The 20,805-nt window shown below is 37.9% G+C and overlaps 7 protein-coding genes across 10 annotated transcripts; 3 read left to right on the forward strand and 4 right to left on the reverse strand.

Moving 5' to 3' along the window:
• Positions 1-8: 8 nt before the first annotated feature.
• LOC111803551 (uncharacterized) lies at positions 9-937 on the reverse strand. The gene is made up of 3 exons (XM_023688015.2): positions 794-937; positions 309-709; positions 9-204 (listed from the first exon to the last, which is right to left on the reverse strand). The coding sequence occupies exons 1-3, from the start codon at positions 932-934 to the stop codon at positions 9-11; spliced, it is 738 nt and encodes a 245-aa protein (XP_023543783.2). The 5' UTR covers positions 935-937.
• LOC111803553 (dirigent protein 17) lies at positions 26-5,868 on the forward strand. 4 transcript variants are annotated; one of them, XM_023688016.2, is made up of 3 exons: positions 26-164; positions 3,210-3,271; positions 5,162-5,868. In XM_023688016.2, the coding sequence occupies exon 3, from the start codon at positions 5,197-5,199 to the stop codon at positions 5,713-5,715; it is 519 nt and encodes a 172-aa protein (XP_023543784.2). In that variant the 5' UTR covers positions 26-164; positions 3,210-3,271; positions 5,162-5,196; the 3' UTR covers positions 5,716-5,868. The 4 variants fall into 4 exon arrangements, with proteins under 4 accessions (XP_023543784.2, XP_086983865.1, XP_086983864.1 ...); XM_087127739.1 differs by having other exon boundaries at positions 27-164; positions 3,207-3,271; XM_087127738.1 differs by having other exon boundaries at positions 28-162; positions 3,123-3,271.
• Positions 5,869-6,696: 828 nt separating this feature from the next.
• On the forward strand, positions 6,697-8,842 carry LOC111804192 (Tetratricopeptide repeat (TPR)-like superfamily protein). Its single transcript, XM_023688912.2, has one exon. It carries the CDS (start codon positions 6,697-6,699, stop codon positions 8,263-8,265), a length of 1,569 nt encoding a protein of 522 aa, XP_023544680.2. The 3' UTR covers positions 8,266-8,842.
• Positions 8,378-11,260, reverse strand: LOC111804194 (uncharacterized). The gene is made up of 6 exons (XM_023688914.2): positions 10,945-11,260; positions 10,469-10,604; positions 9,807-9,891; positions 9,666-9,713; positions 8,914-9,014; positions 8,378-8,767 (listed from the first exon to the last, which is right to left on the reverse strand). Exons 1-6 carry the CDS (start codon positions 11,123-11,125, stop codon positions 8,635-8,637), a joined length of 684 nt encoding a protein of 227 aa, XP_023544682.2. The 5' UTR covers positions 11,126-11,260; the 3' UTR covers positions 8,378-8,634.
• Positions 11,261-11,707: 447 nt separating this feature from the next.
• On the reverse strand, positions 11,708-12,762 carry LOC111804193 (uncharacterized). The gene has a single exon (XM_023688913.2). The coding sequence runs from the start codon at positions 12,551-12,553 to the stop codon at positions 11,708-11,710; it is 846 nt and encodes a 281-aa protein (XP_023544681.2). The 5' UTR covers positions 12,554-12,762.
• Positions 12,763-13,892: 1,130 nt separating this feature from the next.
• Positions 13,893-15,968, forward strand: LOC111804447 (GDSL-like Lipase/Acylhydrolase superfamily protein). Its single transcript, XM_023689253.2, has 5 exons — positions 13,893-14,138; positions 14,223-14,353; positions 14,754-14,996; positions 15,132-15,390; positions 15,705-15,968. The coding sequence occupies exons 1-5, from the start codon at positions 13,901-13,903 to the stop codon at positions 15,956-15,958; spliced, it is 1,125 nt and encodes a 374-aa protein (XP_023545021.2). The 5' UTR covers positions 13,893-13,900; the 3' UTR covers positions 15,959-15,968.
• Positions 15,969-16,219: 251 nt separating this feature from the next.
• Positions 16,220-20,805, reverse strand: LOC111804446 (embryogenesis-associated protein EMB8). The gene is made up of 8 exons (XM_023689252.2): positions 20,332-20,805; positions 19,930-20,058; positions 19,715-19,846; positions 18,529-18,671; positions 18,317-18,414; positions 18,119-18,213; positions 17,377-17,430; positions 16,220-16,563 (listed from the first exon to the last, which is right to left on the reverse strand). Exons 1-8 carry the CDS (start codon positions 20,764-20,766, stop codon positions 16,372-16,374), a joined length of 1,278 nt encoding a protein of 425 aa, XP_023545020.2. The 5' UTR covers positions 20,767-20,805; the 3' UTR covers positions 16,220-16,371.

A 20,805-nucleotide genomic window follows, 5' to 3' on the forward strand; every position in this document is an offset into this window, starting at 1 on the left:
TCTAATTTCTATAAATTAAATGAGTTCTGGAAATTTCCTCTGATGTGCTTCGGAGCATCATGAACTTCTGTTGCCCTCTCATGGATTGCTTTCATCTTCATCGCCCCGGTCTTTGAGTTCGCCGCCGGCGTCGCTCCGGGAACAGATGCTATCGAATTATCAGTGTAATGCTTGTTCTCTTTCTCCTTTACTTCTCCTGAAAAGCTTGAAACAATTGTAATCGTAATTAGGGCGGGGCTTAGGTTAATTCATATGAAATGGTGAAGTTTTGCGAGTTTGAAGGGGAGCGGGAGGGGGAATTTTAGTACCTTTGATCTTTTCTTGGGGGGATTTGAGAAGATCGGTGGGGATCGGTGCAGGAATTGTTGCGAGATTCGGAGTTAGGGCTTGAATTTGCTCGATCTGGAGTATTCTGATTAGGTTTTTTCTCATCGCGCTGTTTGGATGTGGCGATTTCTGGAACTTTCTCGCATTGATTTTCCGAGATCGTTGAATCCACATTCTCTGATCTTGATTCTTGGGTTTCTGTTTCCTTTAAGGCTGAGGAATTTGTCGAACTATCTGATAAAGTTGAAATTTCTGAGGCTACTAATGATGTTGAGGAGGCAATGTTGAGGGATTCAAGCTTCTTTATCAAGAGTTTAAGCCTCTTCTCAGCTTTGTTCCTTAGCTCTGTCTCCTTTCGAATCTGATTCTCCAACTCTATCAACTTCATAAAACCAGAAAAAACCTCGTGAAAATCACACATTGGAAAAAAGAAATGCAGAATGTGAACAATGATGAAGAACATTACCTTTTCCCCCATAAGCTGTGCCTCTTCTTTGGCTGATCTTGAAGCTTGTCTTTCTGCAAGCAATCTTCCTCTTAAGCAATCCAAAGTTCTCAAACCCTTCCCAACTTCCATTTTCTTTCCACTGCAAGCAACCAAATCCATTTCATTGTCTGTCTTCTTTGCAAGTAGCTATCATTTTCTTTGCCTCTCAGTGCAGAAAACTCCAGCAATCTGCTACATTCACCATCATAGCAATCCCTCAGCTTAAAACAAGTGAAATTGCACTCAGAAATGAAATAGAAATCTGGGGAGAGAAAGGTTTTAGGAAATTTAAATCACTGGTCTCGTTCTTGGAGTGGAGATTCGATGATAGTTCAGAAACCAAGATGCTGTAGTCAGTGTCACAAAACCCAGAGCCTTGGCCTCTTTCTTATTATTAACCATACCCAATGCCTTCGTGACAGTTGTTCATCCCTTTCTAGTTCCTAAAATTGAACCCTCCCTTTATTTATTATTGTGCAATTCCTGTCTAGACTCATAAATTTACTATACATGACAAAGAATTTGTTTGGTGGTGGTTGATGGAAAACAGAATTTCTAAAATAATTCTAACTTTTCACTGTTTGCACAAGCTTTCTGGGTTTCTTGTGAAGCAAAAACTGCTTACAAAGTATGATTATGTTAATCAAACCCATAGTGTATGAAGTTTGCAAAGATTGGAGGTCATATTTGTTCAAACTATTTAGAACCCACCCATCCTTAATTTTCTAAATTAAAAACTATTAAGCTTTCTTTCTCTTCTATGTTTAGTTTAGTTGGATGATAGTTTGTTAATTTATTGAAAGAAAAGGAACCTTGTGGATGAAAGGGCTTAGGGTTCTGTGCCCTTTAAATTAAATAATGTGTAGTCTATACTTACCCTAATAGGTTATAGATTCTTTATTCTTTATGCTGTAATGAATAAAAGAGTCATCTTTTTTTTTTTTTTTTTTTTATATACTGTCAACTATATTAATTTTGAAATTGTACATTGAAAGTAGGTACACGGGTTGAGTTGGTGAAACCTTTGGGATCAACCCAAAATTTTGGGTTGGTGGCTTGGGCAATTCGAATAGAGTTCACAACATAACTTGGTCTAATTTTTTTTTTTTTAGTTGAGTTGTCGGGTTGTTTTTTTTTTTTTTAATTATTTAAAAAAAAATCTACTTATCTACGGTACATGTTAAATTAATAAATTACAATAATAATAGATCACTAATATGAGTTGGAAAATGTAAATATTCTTAATTTTTATAAAATCTTAAAAGTAGGGTAGAGTTGGGTTCTAGCACTGTTTTCGAGCTTTTTGAGTAGACTCGACCAAAAAAAAATGTAAACTAACTCGATTTACAGTTTTAAAAAAATTTAACAAAAGAAAATCTAATTCAATCTAACTTTGGGTTGAATTTGGGTTGAATTCAAGTTAAAAAACCTAAAAGATAAATTTTTTAAGAAAAAAAAAAAAAAAAGTGGGAGTGGCATGCTTTGAACTTTGAAGGCATGCCATTGGTAGGGCATACGTAGCAATTATCATCTTCAATTATGTGAACTTAAGAAAAAGAAATTCAACAATTCAACATTATTGTCATTATATTTACTTTCCCAAAATGGCTCCACTTTCCAGTTTCGAACCCATTTCTTTAAGAAAGGATTCATATACATGATTCTATTTATTTATTTATTTTTTTTTTTTCGTATATATATACATATATTGAACTTTATATTGAAATGTTTTATTTTGTTCTTTAAATTTCTATAAATATAATTTTTTTGTTAATATTTTATTGTTGCATGTAATAGAAATCCTAAGCCATTCTTTTGGATATGGTACTCAATTAAGACAAGACAATTAAGAAACTTTGGTTCATATCCGTTTAAGAGTTCTTATCTTCTAGAACGAATCGTTACTTAGTTAGTCAATCATAACTTAAACCCATGTTTATAATTCTAAATTTTTTTAGCTTTTAATTTTTCATCATTTAAAATATTAATTGTTTAGAATGAAGAAATCATCATGAGGTTGGAAGTTCATTTAAAATAGTGTTTTATTCTAAATTTTCAATTTCAATAAATTGCTGTAATCATTTTAAACATTAAAAATATTGCAATTTAAATCTTTAATAAGTTCCCCTTCAAATATTGTTAATCCTCTGATATTTTTATTGAAATTAATGAATATATTAAAAAATTTATGTACGATTTTTTGGGTTAAAATTGTAGTATTTATTTTAGCTTATAATTTTATTTGATAAAATTATTATATGAATATGATTTAATTTTGATTTTTTTTTTCAATTTATAAAATTGAAAGATAAGCCGCTATGAATTACGGATTATACATTATTTCGAGACAAGAAAAACGTTTGGAATTTATGTAAAATCGTTGTATTTAAAGAAGTCGATGACGAGGAGAAGAGTTCGAGGAACTGATGATCGTCAATGAACCAATAGTTTTCACAGGTATGTTTTTGCGAATTCATTTTACGTATTCAACTTGATGATCTCTACTTCATGCCGTCTCAATTTTAGCAGAGGAATAATTTCATCTGGAAATCGAATGGATAGTTTCTTTTTTTTTTTTTTCTTTCTTTCTTTTGTTCAATTAATCGAGGGCTTTGACCAAGCGAAATCCTGATTTGGAATAAAAGAAATCGCTCGTTCAATCAGAGCAACGTAAATAGAGCTATAGTTTGAGTTTTCTCTGTTAGAAGCATTTAATATTGGTTTAGGTCTTTGATTGTCGCATTGGAGTTGAAAATTGTATGAAGATCGAGGAGATTTGATTCTCAGGTGTCTATTTACAAGAATCTTCCTCCCAGTTTCTCACTTATTGGTGAGAGCGCAACCAAAATCTTGTTTGTTTGTTTGTTTCTAGTTTCAAATGTCACGAACTTTTGAAATTTTGAAATCTGATTCTGCTGCGTCTCAAACTTGATGGAATTCCCACGGCATACCTTTTTAGGCAGAGGATGCCGTGAATCTGTCAATTTTGAACCTAATAGATTGCGGGACTATGTGCCTTTCTATATTGAATTGTTTCTGAATGTAGAGAAAGCACGAGTAGAATTCCTCATCCATCTTCATTGATTAACAAGATATGTTAGCTTTGGTTTGTTTTTGGGCAGATAATCCAAGTTTCTAAGTTCAGATATTTCCATCTTTGAGCACTATAACATATTGTATAGAATCAAGAAACAGTAAATTTCTATGTATTCTCCACATGAGTTGTATATGTATGTGCGTATGTAGGGTTCAAGGTTGAAAATGAATGGTTGGTCTTGAAGGTGATAGAATTTCAAGTGAATTTTGATTTTCTGATGTTTGATTTTGCCTTAAACGTCAGGTTTTTGTCGATTATTTCTTGTGTGGTATATAATTTATTTTGCATCTCTTACCCCCCCCCCCCCCCCAAAAAAAAAAAAAAAAAGCCACCGCCAGTAGATATTGTCCGCTTCAGCTCGATATATATTGCCATCAACCTTACGATTTTAAAATGCGTTTACTAAGGAGAGGTTTCCACACCTTTATAAGGAATGTTTCGTTCCCTTCTCCAATTGATGTGGGATCTCACAATCCACCCCCTTGGGGGCCAATGTCCTTGCTAAGACACCGCTCGGTGACTGGCTCTGATACCATTGGTTACACCCCAGACCCACCGCTAGTAGATATTGTTCGTTTCGGCCCGTTACGTATCACCATCAACCTCACAGTTTTAAAAACTCATCTACTAGGGAGAGGTTTCCACACTCTATAAGGAAGGTTTCGTTCCTCTCACCAGTCGATGTGGGATCTCACAATCTAGTCCTTGGGAGCTAGCACCCTCGCTAACACAATGCCCGGTGACTCGCTCTAATACCATTTGTAACAGTCAAGACCCACCACTAGCAGACATTGTCCGCTTTGACCTGTTACGTATCGCCGTCAGCCTCACGGTTTTAAAGCGCAACGGCTAGGGAGAGATTTCCACACCCTTATAAGAAATGTTTCGTTCCCTTCTCTAACCAATGTGGGATCTCACATTGATCTATTGATCTTCTTTTGATGTTGAATGTTATTTGAGTTGAATGTTATTTGAAGGGCTAAACCATGACAACTAAAGTAGGATTCACATGTTTATTATTGAATATAGTACAATGAGAGATATGGTCTTAAATAAACAAATGAACAAAAACATGTCTCAGGAGTGATGGCTTTTCATTTTATGTTCTTTCTTTTTTTCTGCCCCATGTATGTTGCTGAATTCACTTTCACTTTTAGCTGGTGTTCTGACACTCTGATCCAATCAACAATACATCAATTTTGGTTATATACGCTTTTTAGTAACCTGAAACTGTTTTGGCTTCTTCATAGGACTGTGTGTTTGCTGCAAGCTCAAGGTTGTTTAAATGGAGATACCCAGAAAAGAACATGATTCTGAACCTTCATTTTCCAATGTTTACAAACTACCAGGAGAGCCTGCTATAGTAATTAACGGGGTGCCTGATATAGTTGCTTGTGACACTGCCCTTCCTCTTTGTGATTCTCTGAATAATGAAAAACTACTCGGAAGTACAGGTTTTGGTGAGTGGTTAGAAGGTAGAGTTGTAAACAAAATGTTTGGCGATCGGTATTACTACGGCGTCATAATCGAGTTCGACAAAGATACGGGATGGTACAGAGTGGAGTATGAAGACGGAGACTTCGAAGATCTCGATTGGCATGGACTCGAACAGGTGCTTTTGCCCATGGATATTACAGTTCCATTGAAAGCATTAGCATTGAAAACTCTGAAGAGAAACAGGAAGGCCCAGAAGAACAGGAAGAACAAGACTGGAAACAGACGGGTGGATGCCAAAGAAATGGAAGGCAGGAGGAAGAAGAGCGTGGAAAGTGTAGTTGTGTCACCTACAGAGCCTGCAGCCTGAGTTGTTTTGCTTCTTTTTAGCCCATTAGCGAGTGGCTAAGCACAATTTGGCCCTGTTTTGCTTAGTAAATGGGTGGAATCAAGTGTTCTTGGCACTCTTTCTTGCTCAGCAGGTAGTGTTAGTGTTCTTTATGGGTAATCTTTATTCATCCAATTTATTATCAATTTGAAGAGAGGAAGAGAGTCTAGAGAGGTGCAAAAATAACCTGTCATTAGGATGGGGTTTTTTCCCCTTTAATCTCCCATTAACCTGTCAAATCCGCCTTTACTTTTATTCTTTCGTAAGAGTATAAATTTGTTAAAATGTTCGATGAAAATTGGGATATGGAATGGTGTAGTGATGACTTAGAATAAAAATTAAGGTTTGAACATAATTATGGTTTGAGCACTAGTCACAATTGCGCTCTTGTGAGAGTGGGAAAACGATTGTGCCATACTTGTTCCTACTCAACAAACAAATCAGCCGTGAGAAATTTGGACTTCGTGGACAATGTTAGCGTGTCTCCCGATTATTTCATAGAGACAATCGGGAGATGGGATGACCTAGTTAAGATTCAAATTTTTTTTTTTAAAAAAAAGCCAATTATCCATTCAATATAATAGTGATCAGCATTCAGATAGTTTCATGAGTCCATATATAAAGTATCTTCCTCTTTTGCATAACTCAAAATGAAATTTGATTCCTTAATTTAAGACCCAATCAATAGACACCACATTCCCACATTCAGAGTCGATGGGTTATCATATCAAGACACCACATTCGTGGATAATGTTAACGTATGACTTGAGGATTCGAACCTCATAGACAACGTTAACGTATACTTGAGTCTCGAGTTATGTTTGTGAGAAATGTTTTAAAAAACATGGGCGAAAAAATAGGTTGAAAATAATTTAATAGAAAGCAATCTTATAAGCTCAAACTTTCCCAACCCCTTTAATATGCGGCATTTTTTGCTCAATTAGAGCTCAGAGGTAATTTTGAATGACAGTTCGTCTTCTTCATACGCTCTTCGTGATATCTGAATCTTCTGCACTTCTTTGTACGCATGGGTTCCATATAGTAACCTCCATTAGGCTTTTCTCTTACTTCAAACGCAACACCCGTCCGACCACAAGTTTACCTAAACCTCCTAGACTTCTGGATCTCATTTCTCCAAAGGGAAATGCCGCCTCTGAAAGTCGCCAAACCCATCTTCGGCTCATCAAGGACTTTTTACAAACAGATTCCGATCAATGTCGATCTCAAACCCTTTCCGATGGTTTTGATTCTGATTCAGTTTTTTTATCCAAGGTTTCCTCCAGTGTTCTTGATCAAGAACGTGAATCTGGTCACTGGGGTTTTCAGTTGTTCGCAGGGAGATTTGAATTTGATGCGAACGAGATATCCAGCGCTTTGAGTTTGTGCTGTTCTCAGCGCAATCTTCGTGGTGGTATTCAGTATCATTCTGTGGCAATACGAACTGGGTTTATTGCCAATGTGTATGTAGGAAGTTCGCTGGTAAGTTTATACGGAAAGTGTTGGGAGATGACTGACGCATGTCAAGTGTTTGATGAAATGCCTGTGAGAAATGTTGTGTCATGGACAGCCATGATTGCTGGGTTTGCTCAAGAATGGCAAGTTGATATGTGCTTGGAGCTTTTCCAACAGATGAAAAGAATGGCATTACGACCCAATGAGTTTACTTTTGCCACCATATTGAGCGCTTGCACTGGCAGTGGAGCCCTTGGAGTTGGAAGAAGCCTCCATTGTCAAACATTCAAAATGGGCTTTGATTCTCATGTTCATATTGCAAATGCTCTGATCTCAATGTACTGTAAATGTGGAGCTCTTAACTTTGCAGTATACTTGTTTGAAGCCATGGAAGTTAAAGACACTGTTTCTTGGAATTCCATGATTGCTGGCTATGCCCAACATGGGCTCTCTCTGCAAGCCATTGATCTTTTTGAAGCAATGAGGAAGCAGCAGCAAGTGGAAGCCGATGGCATCACTTTCCTTGGTGTTCTGTCCTCATGTAGACATGGGGGGCTTGTGGAAGAGGGTAGATATTACTTCAATCTTATGGTCGAGCTCGGTTTGAAACCGGAGTTGGATCATTATTCGTGTGTTATCGATCTGCTTGGCCGAGCTGGGCTACTAAAAGAGGCTCAAAACTTCATTGAGAAGATGCCCATATCTCCAAATTCTATTGTTTGGGGATCGCTCCTCTCTGCTTGCAGGCTTCATGGGAATGTCTGGATAGGACTGAAGGCAGCAGAGAGTAGATTGTTACTGCAACCCGATTGTGCTTCGACGCACTTGCAGTTGGCTAATCTGTATGCAAGAGCAGGGTACTTGGATGACGCAGCGAGATTGAGGAAGATGATGAAAGACAAAGGGCTGAAGACTTCTCCTGGATATAGTTGGATTGAGATTCAGAATAAGGTTTACAGATTTAAAGCAGAAGATAAGTCAAACCCTGTAATGATTGAGATTTTTGGTGTTATGGATGGCATGGTGAATCACATGAGATCTTTAGGCTGTGTTCCTGAAGTGGACGACAAACTAGAATAGCAACGTCTTAAAACTTCAAACTTGTTAGATACATAATTAAAAGTTCAGCAATCTATTTGGAAGGCCATAATGAAAAGGGTTGACTAGCAGTCACACGACAAAAACAGCCTAGTTTCATGATAATTCGACAACCTTATTTTTATGTAATCCAGATATCCTTCCTTCCAAATGCAGTTCTTTAGCACAAACAAGCTGCTAATTTGTTTAAAAAAGGAAGAATTCAGGTCACTTTGAATGATGCATGTGACTCTGCTAACTTGAGGTTTGAGATATGAAGATACAAGTCATAACTCATACGACTACTTCAAGACGCCCAGACACCGAGCCAACGAGAAAAATGTGTAGAGTATAGATGACAACAGTAACTAGTTATTGGAGAACCCGCATCAAAATTTGGTTGTTCAGACAAAAGCCTCTGTTCTTGGTAAGAAATGCATGCATTGCTTGGGTTGGTGAAGGGAACAGCACTGTTGCCATTCTGATGGGCTCTGGAATGGATGCCCTGCAATGATGTACAAATGATGCATCACACAGAATTCCTACAAGTACTACAATACTAATTCTGAACTTTTCTTTTTTTTTTTTTTAAACTATTATTACTTTTTTTCATTGATGTATGAAACTTTGGTACAAATAATTGATCTCTACCTGAAAAACATATTGATTGAGGTTGCATCATAGTCACAACCAGATAAGAAGCGCTCCACGTCATCTAGCGCTGCATTTCGAGGTATTCCTTGCAGAAGGACCTGTATGTACAAAGAAAATTTAATCCCACAGGAAAAAGGTCCGAACCAATCCAGTGTTGAGAGGCTTAAATTTAATATGAGACACCCATTAACTGCAGTCTGCACAATAAGTTGGCACATGATTTTACTAACAACAAACTTACGACCAGAAAGGTAGCCAACTCTTAATCTTGAAATATCAAGTTTCAATTGAAAATCTAATCACATCAGTGCATGTTATCTTTTCATTATAAACGATCTTACGATAAAAACCCTTAATCTTCTAAGTTGAAGTCGTTACGACAGTTTTATATCCTCGAGAAGCTACTAAAGGGCGATCCAGACCAAGGACCTTGGCTAACATTTTTCTTACTCCCTTCTAAACAGTTTAACATGAAAAAGTAGTTTCTCTATAATCAGTTTTAAATTTGGAGATGTAAGGAACAATCCATTGAAATTAACCATCATGCAGTAGAATAGCAGAGAACATATTGATATGTATGCTTGATCCTCGAAACCATGCCATTCGAGCATATGATATTAGATAAACAAAGATAAAGTAGAATGGATTGCTTTCTGATCAAAGATGCCAATAGCAAAAACAAGAATATGAATGGTAAAGAGATTTCTCAATGGACAATAAGTTCATAATTTTAAAAAACATGGCATTACAGTTTTTCCATTGTAAGGTGAAAGAAGGTCCCACTGCGAACGATCAGCCTGAAATTTAGAATAGAAGTTAATAGATTTCTAAATTTTAAAACAAGACAAAAAATAAATCCATTTTTTATTAGATATCCATCAGAACATCACCCGCTCCAATCTGTACATGCGACCTCTTCTTCCAATCACTCGAAAAGCATTATCATAGGCCTTCCGGGAGGGGAATTGCATCATCCTGATTACAACATCCATAAATATTTAACGAAAACCAACCTCGAACACCAGTGTTACTCAACATCCATAAACGTTACACAATTGGGTTTCTCCTTAGAAATAGAACCCTTTTACAGAAAGGTACAACGCACTTAATTGAACGCATATTCCATAGATTAACATGAAGCTAATAATCCAGGCTAACCCTTTTACAGAAAGGTACAACGCGCTTAATTGAACGCATATTCCATAGATTAACATGAAGCAAATAATCCAGGCTAACCCTTTTACAGAAAGGTACAACGCGCTTAATTGAACGCATATTCCATAGATTAACATGAAGCTAATAATCCAGGCTAACCCTTTTACAGAAAGGTACAACGCGCTTAATTGAGCACATATTCCATAGATTAACATGTAGCTAATAATCCAGGCTTAAGGACTGCATTTGTATTAATGCTTTAAGGATCAAAAGGGCAATTAGATATTCTTTGATTATTTTAGGTTCCAAGATGCAGTAGGAATAGAACCATAACAACGATGGTAAAACCTTATACAGAAAGCATCTATATTCATAATATGCAAAAGAAGAACATTACATAGAGGTTGGCGTGAAACTCCGGTTGTATTCAACTTTGACATCATCCAAACTCAAATTACATCCTTCAAGCAAATTGACAATGTCTGTCTTTAGAACATTCCTTGTGATACCATACAATTTTCCATACACCAAACCTGATAAGAGTGTAACAAAAAACTCATTAGGCATTGCACTAAGTAGAATCAAACAAAAAATCAGCTACCTAAATGATAACAGTATAGCAGTAAGGACACCAAAAGGCTTTCGTAGCGATTAATGCATTCCAAATTACTCAAACTTACAGAATCAAAAAAACCTGAATCGATTAGTACAATCAGCCGAACTTATTTACCAGAAGCTCAAATAAACGAGAAAGAAAATTGTTCCCAAAATTCTAACCAGCCACAATCTATAAACCCTAAACCTCTCCCAACATAATACACGACACGAGGACATCGTCCAGACTCGGTGAAGACGTAGGAACGAGATTCATACCTGTCGTTCCTGATGCATCGAGAAAAGAATCGGCGGACGATTCAGGAGGTGATTGTTCCCCTTCCGTCGAGAAGAATCTTGAAGATTGGCGGAAAAACACAGGGAGGCCATGATTTGGCGTTGCTGAACGAGAAATGAAGTGCGATCCAAGCGCCTTACGGAGCAGATTGAGATTCGTCATCTTTTCGCAAAGAAAAGGAGAGATAATCGGAGTTTATGGCGCGTTCACTGAGGTGTCGGGGCGGTGGCTGTTCACCGTTCCGAGTTCGAACAAAAAATCTCAGTTTTTTATTTTATTTTTAAATCAATTTTAATTATTTAACAAATTCTCCCTTCAAATAAATTCATAAAACTATATATATATATATATTGTAGCAAATTTTTATTACTAAATAACTCTTCGAAATTAATATACAATCCATCGTGATCTTCAAAATTTGAAAATATATTTACAGTTTTTGAATGAAAAAATAAAAGTAATTAAATTTTAGTGAAGAACAAAATATTAAAAAATAATGACATGATATTTAATAATATTTGAGTGAAGAACAATTTTAGTTACAGAATTTATGCCTTATTTTTTAAGGCGTTGAGTAATGAATGTTACAAAAAAAAAAAAGAATTTGTACTAGACGCTCTCTGGAAAAAAGAATGAAAAAGCAAAATCGATTGAAGAAAACCTAAATACCTTTCCTATCCGATTCTCAGGAGTTCGGCCTTCCCATACCAATCTCCAATCGTTTCGAAGATCGAAGATCGAAGATCAACCGATGATTTTCCGGTGAGGCGAGATGCTTTGTTCGTTAGACGGCGGTGACGGTTCAGGTACTTTCGAATTCAGATCAACGGCGACGGTTCCGCCTCCGCCCTTGGCGGTGGCGGTGGCTGTGGCTGTACCGGCTGCGGCTGTGGCTGTACCGGCGGCCGTGGGTGTGGGTGTGGGTGTAGCGGCTGGGGGTGTAGCGGCTGGGGGTGTGGCAGAGGCATTTACGGTATCGAAGGGGCTCTCATTAACATAATTTCCTGGGGGATCGTACTCACAGATGATCAAAACGCCACCAGTTTGGCACCTGACGCGAGTGCATCCAAGTTTGGTAGTATCTCTCCAAATGACCTGCGTGTAATGGCCGCACATTTCACCCTCGACGCAGGAATTTGTTTGAGCATCGTAAAGTCTCCTCTCTTTCGACCACGATTCCACCGCGTCTGTCGGCGTCCAGTGGTCAAGCGCTCCCCAAAACAGATTCTCTCCGTACGGACCATACGAGTGAACCATTTTGCAATCAACAGTACGCTTCGTTCCCCACCGACGCGCGTATCGAGCCAATCCTCTGTCCCAACTTAACGCAGGATGCGTCACGTTCATCCTCACTTTGTTATGCGCTGTCAGAAATTCGCGAGCGTATAAAGGCTTAGAGTGTTTACGCGGCATCGGATTCGCCGTCGCGCCATCGGAAGGGGACTGTTGGTTCTCCGGCGACGGATTTTCCGTCGCGGTCGGTCTATTTCTTCCACTGGAATGGGATATTTTGGTCTCCGGCGAGACGATCGGGATGAAGAGGAGAATGATGCAGAGAAAGAGAGGAGGAAGAACTGAAGGCGGCGACATCTGGAGGAGGAGGAGGAGGAGGGGGAGGCGACGGCGGCGATGGAAGAATAGGTTTTAGGGATTTTGTATTGCAGGGAAGGTGCTGCCCTCAGATCAGAGCAGCGGAACGAGAGGGAATGAGAGGAGCGGAGAGGCGTGTTTGTATCTCAATTTCTCCATAATTTTTCATTTTTGTTTGGTCATTATTTCTTCTCCGTTTAATTTGGTAAATTTCTCTCTCTTTCCTATTTATGTCTTTTTTTTCTTCTATTTTTCTTAATTAATATAAATTTCTTTTTCGCTTAATTCCATTTTTTTTTTATTTAAATCTTTCCTATTTTGGTCTCTATTTTAATTTTTTTTTAAAAAAAAAAACCATTTCAATCCACTTCTATAATTTCTATTTTAATCAATTTAACTTTATATTAAAAATTATAATATTTGATTTTAAAACTGGTATCGTAACTATCCGAAATTTTCTACTAAATTTAAGGTCGCTTCTACCATAAACATTGAAAGCGGAAAAATTTATTTAAATTCCATAAAACATAACTTTTATCTAGACTTACGTGTTTCGAAAATATCCTTAAAACGACACAACAAAAGACCCGAAAAAAAAATAGATAAGGGTTTAAGTTAAAAACATCTCATTCTAGTCTAAAGTCTCAAAAATGAATACCAACTCTCCTATGCATGTGCAATGGTCTTGAGTTGCGATGACGTAAGTCGATGGCTGTGTTTTAAAATAAAAGTTATGTTTTATAGAATTTAAATGAAGTTTTCCGCATTAAATGTTTATGATATACAGTAGCGATCTTAAATTAAGTAGAAAATTTCGAGTCGTGACAGGCAGAAATTTTCACACATTTATAATGAATATTTGGTTTCCTCTCCCACTAATGTGAGATCTTAACAATTATTATAATATAACTCTTTCGAGATATTTACGTTAAAAAAATATTTACACTCGAAATATAATTTTATATTCGATCTCATATATTTAATAATATAAAATTATCATCCCGTGTTCTTATCATTGTAAAAGGAAGGGTTTTATTTAATTTTTTTATTTTCATTTTTATCCCCCAACTTTTATTTACCTTATTTACATATTAGTCCTTCAATTTTTAAAATATTATACTAAAATATTGTTTCTCACTAAAATTAAATACTAAATAATAAATACTAAATAATAATAAATTTAAAAAAAGACCACGTCAAACCACAGTTGTAGTAGCAGAACATGCACATACTATGCTTCCCTTTGCATGAAACCGTCAACTTCTTGAGCTCACATTACTATTTAACCCTTTGCACAAGCTCGAGCTCAAGCCCACAAGTGTCGGAGAGTGTTCGAGTTCGAGAAAAATGACGTTTTCTAAATATTCATATATTATGATGTTCGTCGTTTTCTCGATCAACTTCTTTCCCGGTCTTTGTTTCACGACATTCGTGTTCGGAGACTCGCTCGTTGACGCCGGGAACAACGATTATATTTTCACCCTTTCCAAAGCTGATTCACCGCCCTATGGTATCGATTTCAAGCCCTCCGGTGGCCAACCCACGGGAAGGTTCACTAACGGTCGAACTATTTCAGATATTATCGGTAATGCATCCAACTCGAACATTGTTCATGTTGAAGCGTTACCAAATTTTAATTATCGTTGAACTATACTCGTGTTTGAATCAGGAGAATATCTCGGAGCGGAATCATTTCCGCCACCGTTTCTAGCTCCAAATACAGAATCCGACACAATATATACAGGAATAAACTATGCTTCTGGAGCTGCTGGCATCTTGGATGAAACTGGGTTCTTATTTGTAAGTAATGAATTAATTTTCTTATTTAATTAAATATGGAAACTATTTTTTTAAATTCAAATATTAATTTTTTAATCGTAGTATATAATTGTAAAATTATATTATTATTATTATAATTTTAGTTCTTTTTAAGTCGTTTTAATTTGAATTACATTTTTTAAATCTTCGAGACTATACTATTAAAGAATTGTTCGGACTAGGTCAAAATATTTGAAGTGGGTTGGTCGGGTCATAGCTAACTCAACCCATACAACTTTCATTTATTTCAACTCGACCCAATTCAACTCGACCCAATTCAGCTCGTACGAGCTGGGTTGGGTTGTTCGGGATTTTTGAGTCATTGAATCTTTTGAATACCAGACGTGAATTTAGGCTAATATTAGCGTATTTGTATGAACAGTTGGGGAGGATTCCACTAAGGGAGCAAGTGAAGCATTTTAAGGAGAGCAGAGATTACATAGTGAAAGTAAAGGGAGAGAATGAAACAATGAAGCTTTTGAAGGAAGCAATTTTCTCTTTAACATTTGGATCTAATGATATCATCAACTATTTCCAATCCTCCATTCCATTTTTCGGATCAAATAAGGTCGCCCCGAGCGATTACTTGGATCATATGATCTCTAATTTAACGATACACCTTAAGGTACGATAAAATAAGAACAGTTCAAGATTCTTTATTGATCGAGTTGGTAGCAAATCACCCAAATGGGTCGTCTTTTAATACGAGTTTTGGCTTGTGTATCTCGATATTTGACTCGGGAATTTACGATCGATGAAGGAACTGCACGAGCTGGGAGCGCGGAAGTTCGTGGTGGTTGGAGTTGGACCCCTTGGATGCATTCCATTTGTAAGGGCAGTGCAGTTTGTAAGAGGTGAGAAATGCTCTGAAGAAGTGAATGAAGTGATTGAAGCTTACAATGTTAGGCTAAGTGGATTGGTGGGTGAATTGAATCAAGAGTTTGGTCCCAAAACCATGTTTGTCTATGCCAATTCCTATGCTGTCTTCATGAAGATTATTGTCAATTATCAACAATATGGTTAGCTTTCAATCTCCGTCTTTTACTCGGGTTTTTATTTCAAGTTGAAAATTGCACGTTTATATCTAGTTAAATAGGACGAGTTATTGTTTTAGTGATTTTGAGTTCGGCTTCATTCGAGTCTCTATATAGGGGAGGAGAACGAAACATTTTTTATAAGGGTGTGGAAACCTCTCCCTAACAGGAAGCTCGAAAGGGAAAGGCCAAAGATGAAAAATTCTCGTAAAATGTTCGGATTGACCTTTAAGTACGAGTTTTAAGATTGAAGTGAACGATAAAGTGTTCGTGAAATATTTGTTTTGAAAACGTGATAGGGTTTGTGAATGCAAAGCAGCCATGCTGTGGTGCATACTTTCCTCCCTTCATATGCTACAACAAGGGCCAAAGCCAAGACCAAAACAGATCATCAAGTTCTTTTTTGTGTGATGATCGATCAAAATATGTGTTTTGGGATGCTTATCATCCAACAGAAGCTGCTAATATCATCATTGCTAAAGAGCTTCTTGATGGAGATGAAACAATTAGCGCTCCTATCAACATTCGTCAGCTCCACGCCTATCGCTTCTAATGACGGTTTGAATTGTGTGTGTTGGCCCGATAACATATTATGATGTGTAGACCTTTCTCGTATATTACTAATTTTCATAGTTTGGGCGTGTTTCTACTACTGTTGAAGTATTATCGTTATCTATTAAATTATGTTCGGGTTGACAATACTTGAAAATGAAATGGTTCGAGTATAATCAATTGAGTTAGATGCTCAAATTTTTTGTTCAGATACTCCGAAAGTACTTCAATTTCTAACTCTTTTGCTTCATAACCACATTGCTTGGTATATAAACTATTATTAAACCTGCATTAAACACTTCTAAATGATCAATACATGAGATTATGTTTAATCATCTAACAATCAACTAAGGTGGATAGCTTATCTCTATTTTCGATTGTTCTATTTGTGTACATAGATGTCGTCATCAATGTCTATACCAACGTCTCTGCAGCTGTTAAATCTGTAGAAGATGCAGAAGCTTTTGATTCTTGGCTTTCCAAATACACGAGGAAGTCGATTACGAAAGGATCAGTCCATGGATTTCCAAGGGGAGCACTGGGGCCTGCAACCCACCCTAGATGCCCACCTTTGGGTGTCACGATTAACAAACAGTTCGGATTTGCCTGCAACAATGATCACATTTGAAAAATATGTATATTAGTAATGAGAATGGATTGCTCGTAACATTATAAAGATATTGTAACGGCCCAGATCCACCGCTAGCTAGCAGATATTGTCCTCTTTGGACTTTCCCTTTCGAGCTTCCCCTCAAGGCTTTAAAACGCGTCTGCTAGGGGAAGGTTTCCACACCCTTATAAATGGTGTTTGTTCTCCTCCCCAACCAATGTGGGACATCACAATCCACCCCCCCTTCGGGGCCCAGACACCAGACGATGTGCCAGCCTTCTCGCTGTTCCCCGAAGGGGGGTAGACACGAGGCGGTGTGCCAGTAAGGACGCTGGGCCCCAATGGGGGTGGATTTAGGGGCGGTCCCACATTGATTGGAGGAAGGAAAGAGTGCCAGTGAGGACGCTGGGCCCCAAAGGGGGGTGGATCGTGATGTCCCACATTGGTTGGAGAGGAGAACAAACCACCATTTATAAGGGTCTGGAAACCTTCCCCTAGAAAACGCGTTTTAAAGCCTCGAGGGGAAGCTCGAAAGGGAAAGCCCAAAGAGAACAATATCTGCTAGCGGTGGATTTGGGCCGTTACAGATATGAACATAGAACCTACAGCTTTGATAATATATTACGATTTGGTTTCGATCTTGAAATATTCAAATGTAGATAAACAAAACAGAGAAATCAATACGTCAAGATTTGGTTGGTTTGGGAGTAGTGTTTATAAGCTTTCAACAAGGAAGTGAATCAAATGGGTCCAAATTTTTTTATGTTGTTTAACAGATAACTCAAGAACTCAAAGATAGCTGTGTGAACCTTTATGTCTTCACGGGGTACTCCTCTGTCTGGAGCAATTGGATCATTTGCTGCCTGCAAAGCAAGTTACATACCAACTTTTAACTAGAAATCTTGCTCCTTAACACTAAAAACCCAAAATATTGTATAGAATGCCCAAAAATATCTGTGAGAGAACAATGTTCTTAGCTACAGTTGCCGAATACATTCTTTAAGTTAAACTGAGTGCTCAAAGAATCTATACTGTCCCCTAAACCAATTATCGCGAGAGTGTTTATGTTTTCGAAGGACTCATCCTCTTCCTAATTAACAATAACTGTTTAAGCCTAGCGCTAGTAGATATTGTCCGCTTTGACCTGTTACATATTGCAGTCAGCCTCATGGTTTTAAACACCTTGAGGGGAAGCCTGAAAGGGAAAGCCCGAAGAGGACAATATTTGCTAGGGGTGGACTTGAGCTGTTACAAATAGTATCATAGTCATATATCAGGCGGTGTGCAAGCGAGGATGCTGGGTCCCCACGAGAAGTGGATTGTGAGAACCCACGTTGGATGGAGAGGGGGGAATGCTAAACCTCCCCCTAACAAATGCGTTTTAAAAATCTTGAGAGGAAGTCCGAAAGGGAAAGTCCAAAGAGGACAATATCTACTACTGGAAGCACTGTATACTGTTTCCTTATACATTATGACTTAAAAGAGAGTTTAACAGCAATCTTGAGTTCTAAGAGAACAGTGAGACAAGCCAGCATTTAAAAAAAAGTGTACCTGGATGCAAAGCAAAGGAATTTTGACATCCTTTATGAATTTTGAACTGCTAGACTTTGAGTAGTATTCATCAACAGAGTTGAAACCAAATGAAACTGAAAGATGTTCAAAGACAAAACAAAATCTCTAAGCAGAAGAAATGGCTTATATCGACAATGTCTTTCGAACGAAACAATCGAAAATTAAGAGAAAGAATACCGCGAGTTAAGGCATCATCATATTCTCTAACAGTTCTAGCATTGGCTGCCAAAGGAATATTGAATTCACCAGGCATATCATTGAAGAGATCAGCATGCCTGCAATCTCAGGGGAATCTGGTGAGCTGATGCAATCTAAGGCTCCATGGATGTTTCAGTATCAGATTATGACATGATTGAAAAAACGAAAACAGCCAGACAAAAGAGGATTACTTGCTGAAGATTCGACGTAAAGCTCGAGCGAGCGCTTTGTCATAAACATTGTTGAAGCCCTTCCGGAAGTCCTCATCTGCAACTACTAAATCGAATGGATTACACAACGACACCGCACCAGACAATGGACAGGACGAAGAATCCTGCAATGAAGAAGTAGAGGTGATATGTAAGAGATAAAGATGGACATAGGAATAAACATTGTACAGAGAGATTTTGTTCTTATCCCTGGTAGAGTTAAGAGGATCCCCAGATCACCAAACTCTCAAACTTTCAACTTCGAGTTATTGCCAAATATGTTATTCAACAGTGTAATCTTCAAAAGAATAGGTGTATTGTTACAAATCTTGAAATTCCGTAACAGATATCATAGTTGGAACGTCTTACGTTTTAAAATGGAAAACAAAGGGGTGAAGTTAGGCACGGCCCCAACTTCTTCCATTGTTACAACAGATCCTCCAAAGTGGTATAATATTGTCCACTTTGAACATAAACTAACAAGGTTTTTTTCTTTTTTTATTGGATTGTTCTCTCACGACAAACACAGTGCCAAAGTGTTTTTTCTCACAATTTCAGTACCCAATTCCCTTCATTCCATGAGATTTTAGGTTGAAACGTCTATCATTGTCGAAACGTCTTATGTTTTGAAATGGAAAACTAAGGGGTGAAGTTAAGCACGGCCCCGACTTCCTCCATTGTTACAACAGATCATCTAGAGTGATGTAATATTGTCCCTTTGAACATAAGCCAACGAAGTTATTTATTTGTTTATTTTTACGTTGAATAGTCCCATCACGACAAACACAATGCCAAAGCGTTTTTTCTCACAATTTCAGTACCTAATTCCCTTCCCTCCATGAGATTTTAGGTTGAAATGTCTACAAGAGTCGAAACATCTTATGTTTTGAAATGGAAAACTAAGGGGTGAAGTTAAGCACGGCCCCGACTTCTTCCATTGTTACAACAGATCATCTAAAGTGATGTAATATTGTCCCTTCGAACATAAGCCAACAAAGTTTTTTTTGTTTTTTTCGTTGAATAGTCCCATCACGACAAAAACAATGCCAAAGCGTTTTTTCTCACCATTTCAGTACCGAATTCCATTCATTCCATGAGATTTTAGGAGGCAACCAATAAGTAGAGTAAGGAGAATGATGGATATCAATATGCATTGTTTTAGATTTACCTGTCCCAGATAATTAACAAGAATGTTACCACCAAGGGACCAGCCAACAGCATACACATTAGCCTTGGGATATCTTTTAGTAACATGCTCAACTACTTCACGCATATCTCCTAAAAATGAAGCCGAATAGAACTGCATACATCAGTGTTGTAAAATGAATCTACAAGCCAATTTGATACTCCAATCAAACATGAAGAACACAAAAAATTGAATACCTGGGGAGTTGTAACAGGGCTATTGCCACATCCACGGCTGTTGAAAACTACAGCCCTCCACCCACGATCTCTGGCTCTAACCAACATGTGTCTTACATAAGAATCCTGACTCCCTCCTGTTAAACCAGGCTGCAGAAGTTCAAGAAACCAATATGAAATCAATTGATATGAATCAAGGACCTGTTAGGATCCAAATTTCAAAACAAATACAGTAAAACTATATAGCAATTTCAAAGAATTTCAACCCCATTCAAGGATCAGACTACAAATTCAAGCTCAATTGTGAATTGGGATTTACAGATTTCCAATTCACTAGGGTTCATATCATTTGGTATCGGAACATCTTTGGCATCAAATTTAATTCATAATTCTTCAGGAAACCAAGAATCAGTAAGCACAAACCAGAAGAATAAGAACAGGTGCATCAATAGGCAGACGGAGATCGTCACCGACAACCCAATCGAGAGCAACGGTGCCGTTATCCGCCGCACGGAGACACTCTCGGCGGAACCTAACATCGGGGCAACTCCTATAGAAGGAAGCAAAAATGGTCTCCAAATGGCGATTCCACCCAATTACAGGAAAAGGCTTATAAGGGAGATTCAAGTCCTTTAAAGCCGGGAGGAACCGATCACAGCCTCCACCAATGACCTCCAGCGACGGGTGGGGTTGAATCGGCTTCTCCGACGGAAACTCCGACATAGCGACGACGGCAGCGGTGGTGAGACGAAGGGAGCGGCGTCGTTGATTGGTTATGAGTGATGGGGTGAAGGAAGAGAGACGTGAAGTGGTGAGTAGAGAGGAAGAAGGCGTGGAGCCCAAGAAGGCCCTCGCCATTGGAGGGAAATGAAAAGGAATCGGAGTTTGGATATGGCG

The sequence above is a fragment of the Cucurbita pepo genome, chromosome 10 (genome assembly GCF_057944985.1).
Source record: "Cucurbita pepo subsp. pepo isolate OVF chromosome 10, ASM5794498v1, whole genome shotgun sequence".
Lineage (NCBI taxonomy): Eukaryota > Viridiplantae > Streptophyta > Magnoliopsida > Cucurbitales > Cucurbitaceae > Cucurbita > Cucurbita pepo.